The sequence below is a fragment of the Prunus mume genome, linkage group LG5, assembly GCF_029339155.1.
Source record: "Prunus mume cultivar Tortuosa linkage group LG5, ASM2933915v1, whole genome shotgun sequence".
NCBI lineage: Eukaryota > Viridiplantae > Streptophyta > Magnoliopsida > Rosales > Rosaceae > Prunus > Prunus mume.
Genome location: NC_142702.1, coordinates 26,161,865 through 26,176,037, shown reverse-complemented (window position 1 = coordinate 26,176,037; position 14,173 = coordinate 26,161,865). Strand labels below are relative to the sequence as shown.

The 14,173-nt window shown below is 37.5% G+C and overlaps 4 protein-coding genes across 6 annotated transcripts; 2 read left to right on the top strand and 2 right to left on the bottom strand.

Annotated features, from left to right (window-relative positions):
• Positions 1-943: 943 nt before the first annotated feature.
• Positions 944-2,958, bottom strand: LOC103332735 (large ribosomal subunit protein eL33w). Its single transcript, XM_008235481.3, has 5 exons — positions 2,812-2,958; positions 2,668-2,703; positions 2,289-2,517; positions 2,146-2,188; positions 944-1,207 (listed from the first exon to the last, which is right to left on the bottom strand). The coding sequence occupies exons 1-4, from the start codon at positions 2,841-2,843 to the stop codon at positions 2,147-2,149; spliced, it is 339 nt and encodes a 112-aa protein (XP_008233703.1). The 5' UTR covers positions 2,844-2,958; the 3' UTR covers positions 944-1,207; position 2,146.
• An 855-nt stretch (positions 2,959-3,813) lies between these two features.
• On the top strand, positions 3,814-6,701 carry LOC103332734 (O-fucosyltransferase 28-like). Its single transcript, XM_089052530.1, has 8 exons — positions 3,814-4,312; positions 4,459-4,535; positions 4,653-4,723; positions 4,811-4,899; positions 5,003-5,135; positions 5,217-5,446; positions 5,555-6,031; positions 6,113-6,701. Exons 1-8 carry the CDS (start codon positions 3,945-3,947, stop codon positions 6,384-6,386), a joined length of 1,719 nt encoding a protein of 572 aa, XP_088908656.1. The 5' UTR covers positions 3,814-3,944; the 3' UTR covers positions 6,387-6,701.
• Positions 6,702-6,839: 138 nt separating this feature from the next.
• LOC103332732 (uncharacterized) lies at positions 6,840-9,121 on the top strand. 2 transcript variants are annotated; one of them, XR_016127040.1, is made up of 4 exons: positions 6,840-6,974; positions 8,037-8,285; positions 8,419-8,458; positions 8,943-9,121. XR_016127040.1 is itself a non-coding variant. In XM_008235478.3 (3 exons), exon 2 carries the CDS (start codon positions 8,041-8,043, stop codon positions 8,272-8,274), a length of 234 nt encoding a protein of 77 aa, XP_008233700.1. In that variant the 5' UTR covers positions 6,840-6,974; positions 8,037-8,040; the 3' UTR covers positions 8,275-8,285; positions 8,943-9,121. The 2 variants fall into 2 exon arrangements, 1 of the variants encoding a protein (XP_008233700.1); XM_008235478.3 differs by lacking the exon at positions 8,419-8,458.
• A 310-nt stretch (positions 9,122-9,431) lies between these two features.
• LOC103332731 (proline transporter 1-like) lies at positions 9,432-12,397 on the bottom strand. Of its 2 annotated transcripts, none has more exons than XM_008235476.3 (8): positions 12,215-12,397; positions 11,825-12,080; positions 11,183-11,407; positions 10,984-11,078; positions 10,606-10,795; positions 10,336-10,460; positions 10,015-10,230; positions 9,432-9,928 (listed from the first exon to the last, which is right to left on the bottom strand). In XM_008235476.3, exons 2-8 carry the CDS (start codon positions 11,916-11,918, stop codon positions 9,551-9,553), a joined length of 1,323 nt encoding a protein of 440 aa, XP_008233698.1. In that variant the 5' UTR covers positions 11,919-12,080; positions 12,215-12,397; the 3' UTR covers positions 9,432-9,550. The 2 variants fall into 2 exon arrangements, with proteins under 2 accessions (XP_008233698.1, XP_008233699.1); XM_008235477.3 differs by having other exon boundaries at positions 12,198-12,369.
• Between the last annotated feature and the right edge of the window lie 1,776 nt (positions 12,398-14,173).

Sequence of the window (14,173 nt, the reverse complement as noted above, 5' to 3'; positions counted from 1 at the left end):
AGCATGAGCTGAAAAAGTGTACGCCAAAGCTTAAATCTTACAATTTTGATCATGTGGTTGGCTTGTGAACGTGGTCGACATTTGCCTACCATAAAGTTTTAAACAACTACTTTTACATCACATGCCATTTGATTACAAACGAAAGCAAAGCTCCACTCAAGGGTTTTGCATCCACTAATAGCATGCTTACAATTGTGTGTAACTGAAAAACAAAGGCAAAATGACCTAAACAACATGTTAAATCGCCACAGTTTCAGTGCCTTTTGTTTTGGCACTGTGCATTGGAGGGAGAGATCATCTTTCGATAGTTCTTTTAATGCCCCTTCGCGTAATTGCATTTTACTACATGGGTTTTGTTTATTTCTTTTTGGGCTTGAGATGCAAACATTTCTTGGTACCCTTCTTCGCACTTTGGTTTTAGCCAGGCCCTTTGCATTGAATTTTGCATCATCAATCAATTAGCTTCATGTAAATTTACGTCATCAATCAATTAGCTTCAGTTTGAGGGGAGCTTCTATAATGAGGGTTCAATCCAGCAGTTTAATAACAATTATGCGTTTGATCGAACGGCTATTAAAAACCCCATTATTATAACCCCTCATTGTAGCCTCCCTGCAGTTTGAGCCGTTTTAGATCGATCGGGGGACCAAATCTTTTAGAGTTTGATTCGTTATGATAGTGACCAGTGAGGCAATATGAGTGAACCAAATGCCAGGGCTCTACAAATCTGTCCAGGCATGTGTAAACAAACAAAGCATAACACAACCAGCACATTATTTTTCACAATCGTATATAACGACAAAAACAGGCATCATCGACAATGGCCACAGATAAAAAGGGTCATATGAAACCACAATGTGAACAAATGGGCTTTTTAAGGGATCGGCCGTTGCCCCTCATTGGGGAATTTTAATATAGCATTTCACAATATTAAAAACCCAAATTGGAGAAAAATAGCCAACGAGAGAATGCTGCTTCATTCAAAACTTTTAATTCATACTCAGTTTAATGAATATTCAAACACGAAGTTGAAATGGTCGGACGATGAGCATTAAAATTAGTGACTATTGAATGATGTTCTGCCATCCGAACAAACAAAACTGACTCCCCTTCAAACAAACAATATATCTAACTTGGCTCGTAAAAACCATATAAAACTAAGAAGCCTTCAAACGACGAATCTCTGTCATCTATAAGTCCTGAGCAACTGCAAGAAAGAAAAATGAGCATAAGGTTAGGACCAGGGTAGAAAGAGCTTTTGCTAGAAACTCAACAAAATCAAAAGAAGCACTGCACAATAAGATCATGTCATAAACAACAAGCATCTCTACCCTGAGAACTGCAATATGATCTCAAGTTTCCAGGACGAAATTTAAAATATAGCTAGAAACAAAACAAAATTGAAATATGCATTGCTGCAAACTAAATAATTTGGACAGCAAAATCCACAAGTACAAAGAGAAGGGAATCAAATCAACACTAGCTTAACGACTTAATAACCAACAACCTAGAGATTACAGGGAAAAACCTCCAATGTATCTCTACCAGGCATCAAAATGAGCACAAAAAAAAGATATCATGAAAATGTAAAGTAATTGATAAAGTCAAAACCCAGGCATCAAAATATGTAAACTAGTAAAGGCTCACTGGTGAAACCAACAGATAAATGAATGTATCAAATAGCAGTAAACATCTAGCATGTAATCAAATGGAGGATTTCAGAATCAATTGAGACAACACAGTCAAAGGTATTACCTTCTAGGCATATATAAATGTAAGCAACCAAATCCTACCCTACACTATGCTAAGCTAAAATGTCAAAAGTAATACATTAATCAGCCAATAATCACAAATGTAAATATATATCTGAATGTTGAACACAAAGCACAACAAAACTATTGCATTCTCCATAATTAAACCGCAAAATCTCAATTTCACAAAAACACAGACATGAGTTGTGTAACAACAAAAGGCAAAAACACATGCTGAAGTAGCATATTCATCCACATTGTATTGAGGCAAATCCAAAAAATCTTACAATGCTAAATCAAAACTTCAAATACAAACAGCCATGCACAACATACACTGCACAAAAATAACACTAGAACTAAAAATCAAAGCAAACAGAACTCAAAGAAAAAGTACCTTATATATTGCTGGGATACATGAATACCCTAACACGAGCACCCTACAAAGGAAGCACAGAAAAAAAAACACAATCAGAAATGGCATTGATAAAAAACCACTACACATATAGCACACTAACATTTTTAATATAAACACAATACCATGGATTTGGGTGGCAAATTGGAAGTGAACTTAGCACGAACGATGCCACTGTTACCATGAGGCCTGGAAACCTTGCCCCAAATGCAGCGGTAGTGGCTCCCATTCTTCTTCACCTTGGCCTTGTAGATGTACGCCAGGCGCTTTCCAGCATACCATGCCACCTCTTCTTTGGTGTTCACTCCATTGATCTGAATCAAGGAGGTGCTCGGGTACTGGTTTGACTTAGACCTAACCAAAACAATCAGTCAGCTCAAACCCTAGTCTCCATTTAGCTCACAACCGAAAAACAAAATCAAATCTTCTTCAATTTTATGGATTTATCAGTAGAAAAGAATTGCAGCCAAACAATAACAAAAAGCACAATACAAAATCAATTACCTTTTGTATCCGAGAACGGTGCCCCCGACGTAGAGTCTGATATAAGACATTAGAGTGAGAAAGTATTACAAATCTGATACATGTAATCGGATTAACATTTCCAGAAATTAGGGTTTTGGGGGAGGCAAGAAATGGATCAATTACCTAATTCGTTCTCCTTGGCGTTCCTTCACCATTTTTGCGTTTTGGGGTTTATGTCTCTACCAGTAAGCAACCACAGACGCCTGCGTAGAAGAAGCAATAAAACCCTAAATTGGTCTGCAAGAAGATTACAGTATTTATATAAAAGGAAGTGACTTTGTAGATGGGCCTAAAACCCTAAATTGGTCTGCAAGAAGATTACGGTATTTATATAAAAGGAAGTGACTTTGTAGATGGGCCTTATTATGGGTATGAAACCCACTATCGATTATAAGAAGGCCCAAGTAAGTATCTATGAGTCCAAGTAATCATTTCGGATCCTAGCCCAACCCAAATCTGAAAGCTTTTGTATTTTGATATATATATATATTAATTTATTTATTTATTTTTTTAATGATCATGCTTCTTGGTCTATTGTTATTTTTCTTCTCAGCCTTGGAAGATATCCTAAATTCAAATTATCCCTCCCCGATGATTGAAAAAAAAAAAAAAAATCTTTTATAGGTTTATAGCTGGAGTTAGGGATACCAGTGTAAGAGATTTATGTTCAAACTATTCAAATAATGTTATTTGTATCATATCTATTCATTATACTTATGTCAAGTAGGTTCCAACCTTGTAGAAAATATAGTGAGTAAACATGTTTATAAGTCAACCGGGTCTAACTTGTTGGAAAATGGTCTTGACTTGTGGACCGGTGGTTTCAGATTTAGCAAACCATTGTGTTTATGGTAATTCATTCCAAAATAACAAAAAAGGAAAAAAAAGAAAGAAAGATTGTTTGGTGCAGGTGGAACACCATCAACATTTCTTGTGTACGTTGGGGGTTTTGCTTTGGATAATATGTGGTGTTTGCTCTGTTTAAGTTTTGAATTACCAACACAAATTATATATATAGCCAATAACATCACAAACACAGAGCCTCATCCGCCTTATAATCCGCTCCCACTTTAAATTATAAACCCATTAAATAAAATAAAAACGAATTGAATTCACAAACTTCGTAACACTAACACAGGCCGTTACCTCCTCAACCCACTAAACTGTAATCTCCTCCCACGTTCCCTCTCTCTCTCTCTTTCAAGCTTCCATATCCCATTACTCTGCATCTCCTCTGTTTCTTTGTTTCTATCTCCATGTCAAACTCTGCTGCTGATCATCACAACTCATGCACCAGGTCAAGGAGACGTGTGCATGAAGCCATAGAAGAACAAGATACTCCTGTCAAGTCCGATGACGCCAATGTTAATGCCGTCTTTTTTCGCCGTAGAGTGCGCAGGTTGTCTGAATTCTCAAGAGGGTGGTGCAGATGGGCTTCCATGGTTTTGATGGTATTAGCTTTTGTGTCAGTTCTGGCCAAGTTTGCTTTGCTCAGTACGTTTCCGGAATTGAGGATGATGGAAACAATAGGTTTCATTCGACCAGGGATATCATCAACAATGCAACAAAACATGGTCAGTGAAGGTGGCAGCAATTATTTGACTCAAATACAGGAAAGTTCCAGGTCAGATTGTTATTTTTTTTCTGCATTTTTTTATCCTGTCATGAAGGTTAAGAAAGATATATAAGTTTAGTTAAATTTTCATAGTAGGGGTATCATATTTTAGTCACCTGAGATTGTGATCCCATCTTTTATTTGATTTCTGCTAGTCAGACTGGTGATATTTGGGCGCCACCAGAGAATGCTAATTATTACCAATGCATAAATCGATCGAAGAAGGAATTTCGTACGTCCCGAAAGTTTTCATCCCCAATGAATTATCTTTTGTGATACTACGTTGGAAACTAGTCATCACAAACAATATGAATCGTTTTAATTAAATTATAAGTTTAATTTGTAACAGGGAATGGAACAGCCACAAATGGCTATCTCCTAATTCGTTCCAATGGTGGATTGAATCAAATGAAGCTTGGGGTAGGCAACCAATTAAGCTAGCTTCTGTGTTTTGGGACTTTCATACTTTCCTTTCTTGGGTTTCTTCTGAATAAATTGAACTTGCAGATAGGTGACATGGTTGCCGTAGCAAAACTTATGAATGCCACTCTTGTTCTCCCTTCTTTAGATCACAAATCCTTTTGGACCGACCCGAGGTTAGGATTCTTAATTAATATTATACTGGCCCATAATAGATTAGGCTATTGTAGTTGAAAATTTAACATCCCTTCATTCTCTTTTTAACATTGATTTGTTCAGTGATTTTAAAGACATTTTCAACTGGAAGAACTTCATGGAGGTTTTAAGAGATGATATCGTAATTGTAGAGTCACTTCCACCAGAGCTTGCAGAAGTGAAGCCCCGGGTTAAGGCTCCGGTTTCTTGGTCGAAGGTATGGTCAAGATTGTTTTTAGCCTTTTTCAATAAAACCAGTGGGATTTGAATCTAACGATGTGTAACAATTTGTGACCAGCCCAGTTACTATAAACAACAGATGGTCTCATTATTGCAGAAGCACCGGGTGCTTAAATTCACCCTCACAGATTCCCGACTTGCTAACAATGTTGCTACCTCAATCCAGAGGCTCCGCTGCCGTGCTTTGTTTAAGGCACTGAGATTCACGGCTGAAATCGAACAACTCGGGATGAAGTTGGTTGACAGATTAAAGAAGAATGGTAGCAGATACATTGCTCTCCATTTAAGGTGTGTCCAAGAAATTAACAATGTACTTCACAACAAAATGTGTCAATCATATATTGTTTCTGTATAATTTTCTAACCAGTGACAAGCACATTATATTTGTACATGCAGATATGAGAAGGACATGCTTTCTTTCACAGGCTGCAGTCACAATCTTACCAAAGAGGAGGATAGAGAGCTTGAAACAATAAGGGAGCAGACGCCGCATTGGAAGCATAAAAGGATCAACGGCATAGAGCAGAGACGCTTAGGACAATGCCCCATGACCCCAAGAGAGGTTTCTGTGTTCCTTGAAGCAATTGGGTTTCCTTCAGATACAAAAATATACATAGTGGCTGGTGAGATTTATGGGCAAGAAGGGCTTAAACCAGTGCAAGACAAGTATCCTAATATATTTTTCCACTCAAATTTAGCAACTGAAGAAGAGCTACAACCATACAAGGACAAGCTCAATCAGCTTGCTGCCTTGGACTATATTATAGCAGTGGAGAGTGATGTTTTCATCTATTCTCATGATGGAAATATGGCCAAGGCAGTCCAAGGTCATAGAAGATTTGAAGGGTTTAGGAAAACTATCAGCCCTGACAAGTAAGCATCACTATTGCGCAATATATTAAACCAAATCTTCATTTAAGCTCTCTCTAATATTCAAACTTATGTGCCTTGCAGACGAAGGTTTGTGCGATTGATTGATAAGTTGGACAATGGGGTGATAACTTGGAAAAAATTCTCGTCCCGGGTTAAGAAGTTACACGAAAAAAGGATTGGAGGACCATATCGCAGAATTTCCAGAAATTTGCCCAAACTTGAGGAGAACTTCTATGCAAATCCTTTTCCAGGTTGCATTTGTGAAAGGTCTAGTGGCTCAGACTCAACATCAACAACAACAACAACCCAAAAGATCACAACAGGGAGACGAAAGTTAAGAGGAAGGGTGTTTTAAGTGTGGCTCGAGCTGTAAATATTCATGCAAAGATCATATCTTTAGCTAATTTAGCTATCTCAAATCATGTACATACAAAGTGTACTGAAGCAGCAGATGGGTTCTCCCTTAAATATCTGTTCTTTGTGCATTTGGTGAATCTTAGATAGGTAGAAAACTAAGAGAAGCTCATATTGGGAGATGCAGTCTCTAAGGTTACAGAAGTTTTGAAGACTGTTGGAGATTAGAATTTAGTCTGCTTCCCACTTTTGTCTAAACGTTTTGTCTAAACGTTCGTAAATTATGACACATGACACGAGAAGGTTTTTCTTTTTCCATTTTCTTTTTCCTCTTTTGGGTAAAGAAAAAATAAAATTAAAAAGAAAAGTTTAATTGCGACAATTATTACTAGGCGCTGGCCCAAACAAGGATATACATTCAGCAGGCTCATCAGGCCCAACACTAAACCAGAAATTTATTTATAAAAAAAAAAAAAAAAAAGTAAGCAGAAAAAAGAAGGGCACGTTCTACTTGTTCCTGTACTCTTCGTTTTAGCCATTTACACCTCCAATCCAAGTCTGTCTCTCTGAGATCAGGTGCTAGCATCAGGTTAGTGGGTTTTTATTTTCCTTCCCAATTTCTAAAATGGCACTTGTATTTTATCAATTTCCCATAACATTTGTAATTTGTAAGTTTAATATGTATTTCTCAATAACTGGGTTGTTCTTGCAACCATTTCTTCCATTGAAGCTGCCCGGGTTTATATTTAAGCTTTTACATCTTCAATCTGACTCGGGTATTCTTGATTTTCATCTATTACGCATAGATTTACATGTGTTTTGAGGTTTACCGCTCTATTTGAGGGGATTCGATTTCCTAGGTTGCTAGGTTTTGCGTCCCATTGTTGGAAAACGCCAAGTTTGGTACTCTGGGGTTGTCCCATTTTTGGAAAAGGCTAAGTTACTGTTTGTGGCAGAATGCTATTAGGTTTTAATTTTTCTGAATACTTTAGAATTGGTGTAAAATGTTGTTGTTTTCTGGGTCATCAGGCTGGTCATTGGAGCTTAGTTTTCAACTTATGAAAAAATCTCAATAACATAACCGATTCATCAAAGATCTAGGTAACAATCAGCCTGGAAGAGTTCATTTCAGTCCTATGATTTAGATAATGAGGTCCTAGTTGTCACCGGAATTTTATATATTCTCCACATCAAGGTTAGGAAACTGAGAAAGCACAAACAAGTGCTCTATGATTCGTCTACATGGTCTAAATCTACTTAGGTATTGTAAGCAATGTGGAATTTTCATCTACAAATAGATGTGGACTCTTGCATAGCCATCAGTGAATAGCTGATGACTTGGCAGCTGCATTTAAACAATCATCCCTGGATACTTTCATACTCGTTGGTGCAGTTGCCTGTGCCCATTTACCGACAAATGCAAATAGGACTGCATGTCTTTGAGACTATGGCAACTCCATTACAAATGTGAAATTAATTTCTCCGGAGAATCATTCTATGCTTTCATTTTTGCTGCACAGAAAAAGTTGTTGAACTGTTCTCCTTTTTCTCATTTATGTATTAGATTGAAGAGGGGATCGGGAATGGGGATTAAATGCCTAAAACTCAGAGGCATTTGTAGCTTATGTGAAATAAATTATTCATTTTTCAGGTAAATGGGTTTGATGACACTACTTGAAGGCTTTCTGCTTCTTGCAAATGCACTAGCAATATTAAATGAGGACCGCTTCCTTGCGCCTAGAGGATGGAGCCTCGCAGAATTCTCAGTGGGCAGGACAAAGTCAGTCAAGGGACAGATTATAGGTCTCATTTACGCAACACAGTACTTGAGAGTTCCTCTCGTACTACTCAATACCGTCTGCATTGTTCTAAAATTGATATCTGGGTGATGAAAAATTAGGTAAGATAAAGATTTCTATGTTTAAGGGATAATATCCTCTCTTTTTTCTTATTTGCATTTGTTTGTTAAATATTGTAAGATTAGTACAAAGTTCTAAACCCACACTCTTTGTATTCTTCTGTTTTCCCCTAGTATCATAGTGTCCAAACAAACTTTGTTGAGCTTTCGCTCAGGTGAGGTTTCTTTACTACTCTGATGAAGTGTATGTGTTAACTCTTAACATTTTTATCTGCACAGACCTGAGCTAATATCTCCTGGTTTGGTGTAGTATTATGCAGTTGATAATTTAATAGTATTTTTACAACATATGAAAATGCCATACTTTGCGTTCACCCTACAATAATAGAGGCGACGGAACAAGTGAAAATTTGGTTAATTAGGAAAGTATGTATCTCATATATATTATTCTGCCAAGTAGCCACAACTGGTTGCAAAGTTGTTCTTACCTTTGTATTGTGCACAGGAATATTGTTGAAACACTTAGATTTAATGTTCAGTCTAATGGAACACTATTATATCTATGAGAGCATTCTTTCACTCGGGGTGGTCTTCACCTGAGCTTGGCTTGGTTCTTTTCTGTGCTGGGAAAAAACTGCTAATGTCATAATTTTATCCATAATGTCATTGAAATTTTCTTTTCTTTCTGAATGGTTGCAGATTGTTCTGAAGATTCATCAAAGTGATATGGGAAATCTGCCAAATGGATCTCTGGTTTCTTGGAAGGCTGAAGCATTAGGTTGATTGATATTGTTTGATTGTTGTAATTTTGAAATAGCTCTTGCACCTCACTGTTCGGAAACTCTTTGCCAACATATCAATTGTGCATTTTAACATCACCCTCTCTGTCGCTCATCCTTCCTTGCCTTTCACTTTTCTATCTGTTAGCAATTAAAATTCCTTTAAAATTGATTCAAGGATATTGCTTCGAATGCATTGACGTTTCCAAAATATTAACTGATGGTCTTTTTGCTACCCTTTGTTCCTACTCTGATAAACCTTGAACAGTACATGGAGTAATTATCAAACATAAAGCTAAGAGAAATTTTTTTTACTTTTTGGATGTGATAAAAGTAATCTTTATCCTATCAGTATAATATCGTCCGTTAAGATGTCATGTATGCTACTTGACTCTGAAGGAAACAAATCTTTGAACAATTAAGCTATGCTATTAAATGCCTAAGCTTTCAACAAAAGACAGGCCTAACTGCCAAACGTGAATGAAATACATTTTGTGGGATCGAATGAAAAAGGAAAACCTAACCTAATCATAGATCAGCAAATACATGGTAAGTTTTAGAATCTACTGCTATGAGCCTCAAGGCTGAGATTAAAGCTGCAACGGCCAAAAGGGCAAAGAAACAAACATTTAGCCAATGCCAGAGCTTTTGCGCTGAAGTTAGTTTGTCCTTCTTTGCCACCAGGTACATGTGGTTTGCAAGAATAAATGTGAGAGGGAATGTGCTGATGGCTCCTGTGAGGCTCATGAAATCTCCAAGGAATGGCAGAAGAGCTGAAACCAGTGTGTTAATGGCTAAGTAGCCACCTCTAACAGTAATTCTGAATGTCAAGTTCCGAATTTTCAGTGGACTTCCTTTAATACCAAACTTTGTGTCCAGATACTCATACATTGGACTTGCAAATATCTACAAGCAGCAATAAGAACATGATATGAGATTTTCCGAAAGTAAGAAGCCGGGGGTTGGAAGAAAAAAAACAGAAAAAGACATACATGCAAAGCAATGACTGTTTGCAGGAAGGCAGCAATATTGGCCATTGCCTTCACCCAAATCGGCCCGTTGACATTGTTGAGCAAATAAGATGATGTTTTATTTCCATATGCCCAATACCCTACAAAACAAACGGCATACAGTGGCACAACTCCAGCTGTAAACTGAAAGTACAGAGCCTTCATCATGTTTTCAACAACTGGTTTCCTCACTGTAGCCTGTCACATAAACACAGCCAAACCAAAGAGAATTTGGAAAAATACACAATCATGAAGTTTCTCAGCTAAGCAACCAAAGACTTTAAAGATTTTAATTCCAGGTACCTGTATCTCTGGTAGCATTCCTGTGTTGAATGCAAAGACCAGGCTAGCAGCCGCTCCGATTGTGGTAAATATTCTGCTTATTTTTGTCCCCGGGATGTCATAACTCCTGGCCGGTGCTTGAAGTCCTATAACAAAGCACTAGAAATTCTTAATTTAAACATATTGAACAAGAAACTGGCATGTGCATGTTCCGAATTAAACTCAAAGCATGATAAATCCAGGCAAGTTAAATAAAGAAAATAACTCTTGTTCAAGAAATATGATTCTTACCATCTTGAAGTGACAAGACGAATGCTATAACAATATATATTAAGCTGAAGACTGTTGAAAACCCCAGCCAAATCCTGAGAGCTGACAAGTGTGGTATCCCTATAGCAAATACTGCACAAACAACGCCAGAAATGGCAATAAAATGCGGGAGCTTCATGGCGTGGTCATCCTTGAACAGAACATACGCAGCCTACATGGCAAATGTAACGGCTACAAGTTTTAGGAAAATAAGACATAATCTGTTCATATGCATATAGTCCAATCTAAAGGAAACAAAAAAGCAGGAAACTTATACTACTAGTACTGGCAAAAGATGAATTGGATATAATATGCAAATGTGACAGAAAAATGCAAGCCCATGTCCTCATTTGATCTCACCTTGAGGGCCTGACCAGCCAAAATGATAAATCCCGTGTTAATCATGAAAAGATTGACATATTGCAATCCCCATGTAAGTGAATAAGCTTTCTTGCCTGCAATCAAATAGCCCCCATCAGGAAACAAAACAAGGAAACATAAGCCACGAAATAAGAAAGGTATATTCAAGAAATGAATCCAACCAATACATTTACTTTACCATATATAAATCCTGCAAGATCTCTGTATCTGATGTGCCTAACCCCACCATATTCATGGAGCTTAGCAATAAGAGCGTTTGCATAGAGTGATATTGCAGTGGCTATAATTAGACCGATTACACCGCCTATCCAACCCAGAGGAATCATTACATTTCCAGAGTATCCCAGCACATACGCACTGTTGATACCGGTGGTGAGGACAAATCCCACTTGAAACCATGAATCTATGGAAACCAAAGAGGTAATATGAGCTCACAAACAATGAAAGCAATTTCAATATCAATGTCACTGCCACTGAGCTATTTGAAATCATTGCGCATTCGTTTATTACAAATCACAATTCAAAAACAATAATTTCATGAATTCCAATTAGGAACCAAATAAACAAAATCAGAAAAACGATTCATTTCCCCTATTGACAGCCTCAATTCCAGACAAAAACATTGCATGCATTCACTTTTCAATTCAAATACATTATGGGGTTTTGGAAAATGATTAAAACCAACCATTACCACAATCATTTCCTTCATCGACATGATTGAATTTTCAAAACAGAACAATCAAACATAAACCCAGATTAAAAAACAGGGAGGTAAATGACATGAACAAACAAAACTTAAAAAATGAAATGAAATGAAAACCTGTGCTAATCTGATGGGCGGTTTCTGGGATTTCGGCAGTTTCTTCCTCATGAAGCTTTCTAGAACCAGAATAGACTTCACTAGTAGCATCCATAGTCAACTCTTGATGTTCTCCTTGCCCCGCCAGTAGCCACAGCGTGCTCTGCTCTCCCTCCTCCTCCCCCTCTTCTTCTTCTTCTTCTTCTTCCCAAATGTATGTCACAGCCAGCGTAGCCCTAACCTTCCCTTCGTCCTCGCCTATTTATAGGTGCCTCAGCTGAAAACAAGCATAGAATTCCTTTCAGCCAGCAATAAGGAGGCACCCAATTTAGAAAATTATTAAAAAGTTGCAATCTTTTCACAAATTACGCTCGTAAAACAAACAACATCATACGTGATAAATACACTCACTCCATGTTCTTCCTTTCCTTTTTCTTCTCGTTGACCTCACCACTCGCATCGCTTTGCTGCTTTGTTGGAGGCGCGTGTCAGATTTTTGTGCATTTCGAAGACTCTTAAATTCTCATCCCGTGGGGTTCGTTATACATTTTTCCCGTCATAAAGTTGTCGACAACTGCCTTCACTGGGAAGAGTGCTCCAATTTTGACCATTCACTGTTATATTCAGTGTCTTTCTGCAATTGGGTTCTTTTTGGAATGTGGATCTTCAAGGTTGGTTATTGATCTGGCGGATCAGAAAGCGCCACGTATTCGTTGGTGTAAATGGTCGTATTCCCCTAATAATTATTGGCACGTTTTGGTGTTGAATCTCTCTAAGATTTTTATTTTTGTTTGTTCACGATATCTTAATATCTTAAAATCGATGGGCCACCAACCCACCGACTGTTTTGACATGTTGATTCGTTTAATTATTTCTTAATTTATTCCAATTTGTACGCATATGAGATCACTCAACCATTTTTTCTCAATTTGGTTAGCTGGGGAAGCCGCCAAAAGTTTTGCAACATCATGAAACATGAATTGTATGGTAAAAATTGAAACTTTTACCGTTACCCGCTGCCATATCTCTGTCTACATGAGAAAACAGGCCGGCGTCTCGCCATGGTTGCTGGTGGCCGGCCCTCTGTCTCGCATCGCACTTGTAGGATTCCGGAACTGAAGGGAGGTACTGTGTGCATAGCATAGCCATACTTATTTTCGTACATGTATCCATGCAACATCATAGTAGAACAATATGGTAAGAATAAGAATCGGTATATTATACCAACTCTAGTGATAATTCTTTGCACAGGTTCGAATCTTACCTTCATACTTAATGACACAAAAAGTTACTACTTTTCTATAGATATAGAAAACATTCTATGCAAATGCAAGAAACGCATATGCTTCAAAGCACCTTCAAAAAATTGTACGGTGCGTTTTAGACTAATGAGTGAGAATAATATGCCACTCATGTGACACTTTTGGAATTTTTATACAGTCAGTGATATATTTGTTTTTCATTAATAAATTGGATGTGCAAGTGACTTGTGATCTTTACACTTGAGGTTATGCGTTCGATTTACCTGTTTCGAATATACTTCTACAAAACGAAGATAAAAATAATTGAATGTCGTTATTCACAATGATTAGATGGATACAGAATCTCAAATCAAGAGTAATGGTGGGGTTTTTTTTATTAAACTATCTTTTTGACTGAAAATGACAGATAATAATGGTGGGTTAGTGACCATGAGAAAAATTTCAGAGCAAATCCATATTCATGGATTCCCAGAACTTGCCTAGGATTGGGCAACATAAAGAAAAGACGTCGCACTGAAACCCACTAGGGCTGTTATTAGGCATCTTTCTTTCTTTCTTTTATTTGCTACCACTAAAACTTGGTGCCCTAATAAGGCTGCTTTTATAATATCATTTTCCACTTATTTATTAGGTTTTGATGACTGATAAAGTGATGCCATTGCTTCAAAGCTATGATATTTTTGGTTCTCTGTGATAAAGAATTAGGAAGGAAGATGTCTTCATGCACCTTTTCTAGAAGCTATCCACACATAAAGTCAGTCATATCATATCAAGTCCCAAGTGCGCTTACACAATTCATACTAACTACATATTGACTGAAGCAGATCTATTGCTAGCTGATGAGAGGCCCAGAGCCAACAACAATCCTCTCAGTTTCGTAAGCCTACTTGGAATATAAAATGGCTCCTGACTTGCCAGACCAAGACATCCAGTCTAGCATTCATCAAGAACAACATTGTTGTAGAAAACTCAATCCCAGAGTCAGAGAGGGTACCCTACACCATGCCACTAAACCAATTTGGCATGGTTTTTAAAGAGGCTCATAATACCTTCTTCCCCAAGTTTCAAAAATACAAATTGTCCATTCAACCGGCAAATAGACACTGAC

Coding starts and splice junctions, on each gene's coding strand:
- LOC103332732 (XM_008235478.3), top strand. CDS start 8,041: ATGGGTTTGATGACACTACTTGAAGGCTTTCTGCTTCTTGCAAATGCA.
- LOC103332735 (XM_008235481.3), bottom strand. CDS start 2,843: ATGGTGAAGGAACGCCAAGGAGAACGAATTAG. Junction 2,704..2,811: donor CGCCAAGGAGAACGAATTAG/GTAATTGATCCA, acceptor GTCTTATATCAG/ACTCTACGTCGGGGGCACCG. Junction 2,189..2,288: donor ATTTGCCACCCAAATCCATG/GTATTGTGTTTA, acceptor CTTCCTTTGTAG/GGTGCTCGTGTTAGGGTATT.
- LOC103332734 (XM_089052530.1), top strand. CDS start 3,945: ATGTCAAACTCTGCTGCTGATCATCACAACTCATGCACCAGGTCAAGG. Junction 4,536..4,652: donor TCGATCGAAGAAGGAATTTC/GTACGTCCCGAA, acceptor AATTTGTAACAG/GGAATGGAACAGCCACAAAT. Junction 6,032..6,112: donor AAAACTATCAGCCCTGACAA/GTAAGCATCACT, acceptor TGTGCCTTGCAG/ACGAAGGTTTGTGCGATTGA.
- LOC103332731 (XM_008235476.3), bottom strand. CDS start 11,918: ATGGATGCTACTAGTGAAGTCTATTCTGGTTCTAGAAAGCTTCATGAG. Junction 10,461..10,605: donor CGTCTTGTCACTTCAAGATG/GTAAGAATCATA, acceptor GCTTTGTTATAG/GACTTCAAGCACCGGCCAGG. Junction 10,231..10,335: donor GAATGCTACCAGAGATACAG/GTACCTGGAATT, acceptor TTTATGTGACAG/GCTACAGTGAGGAAACCAGT.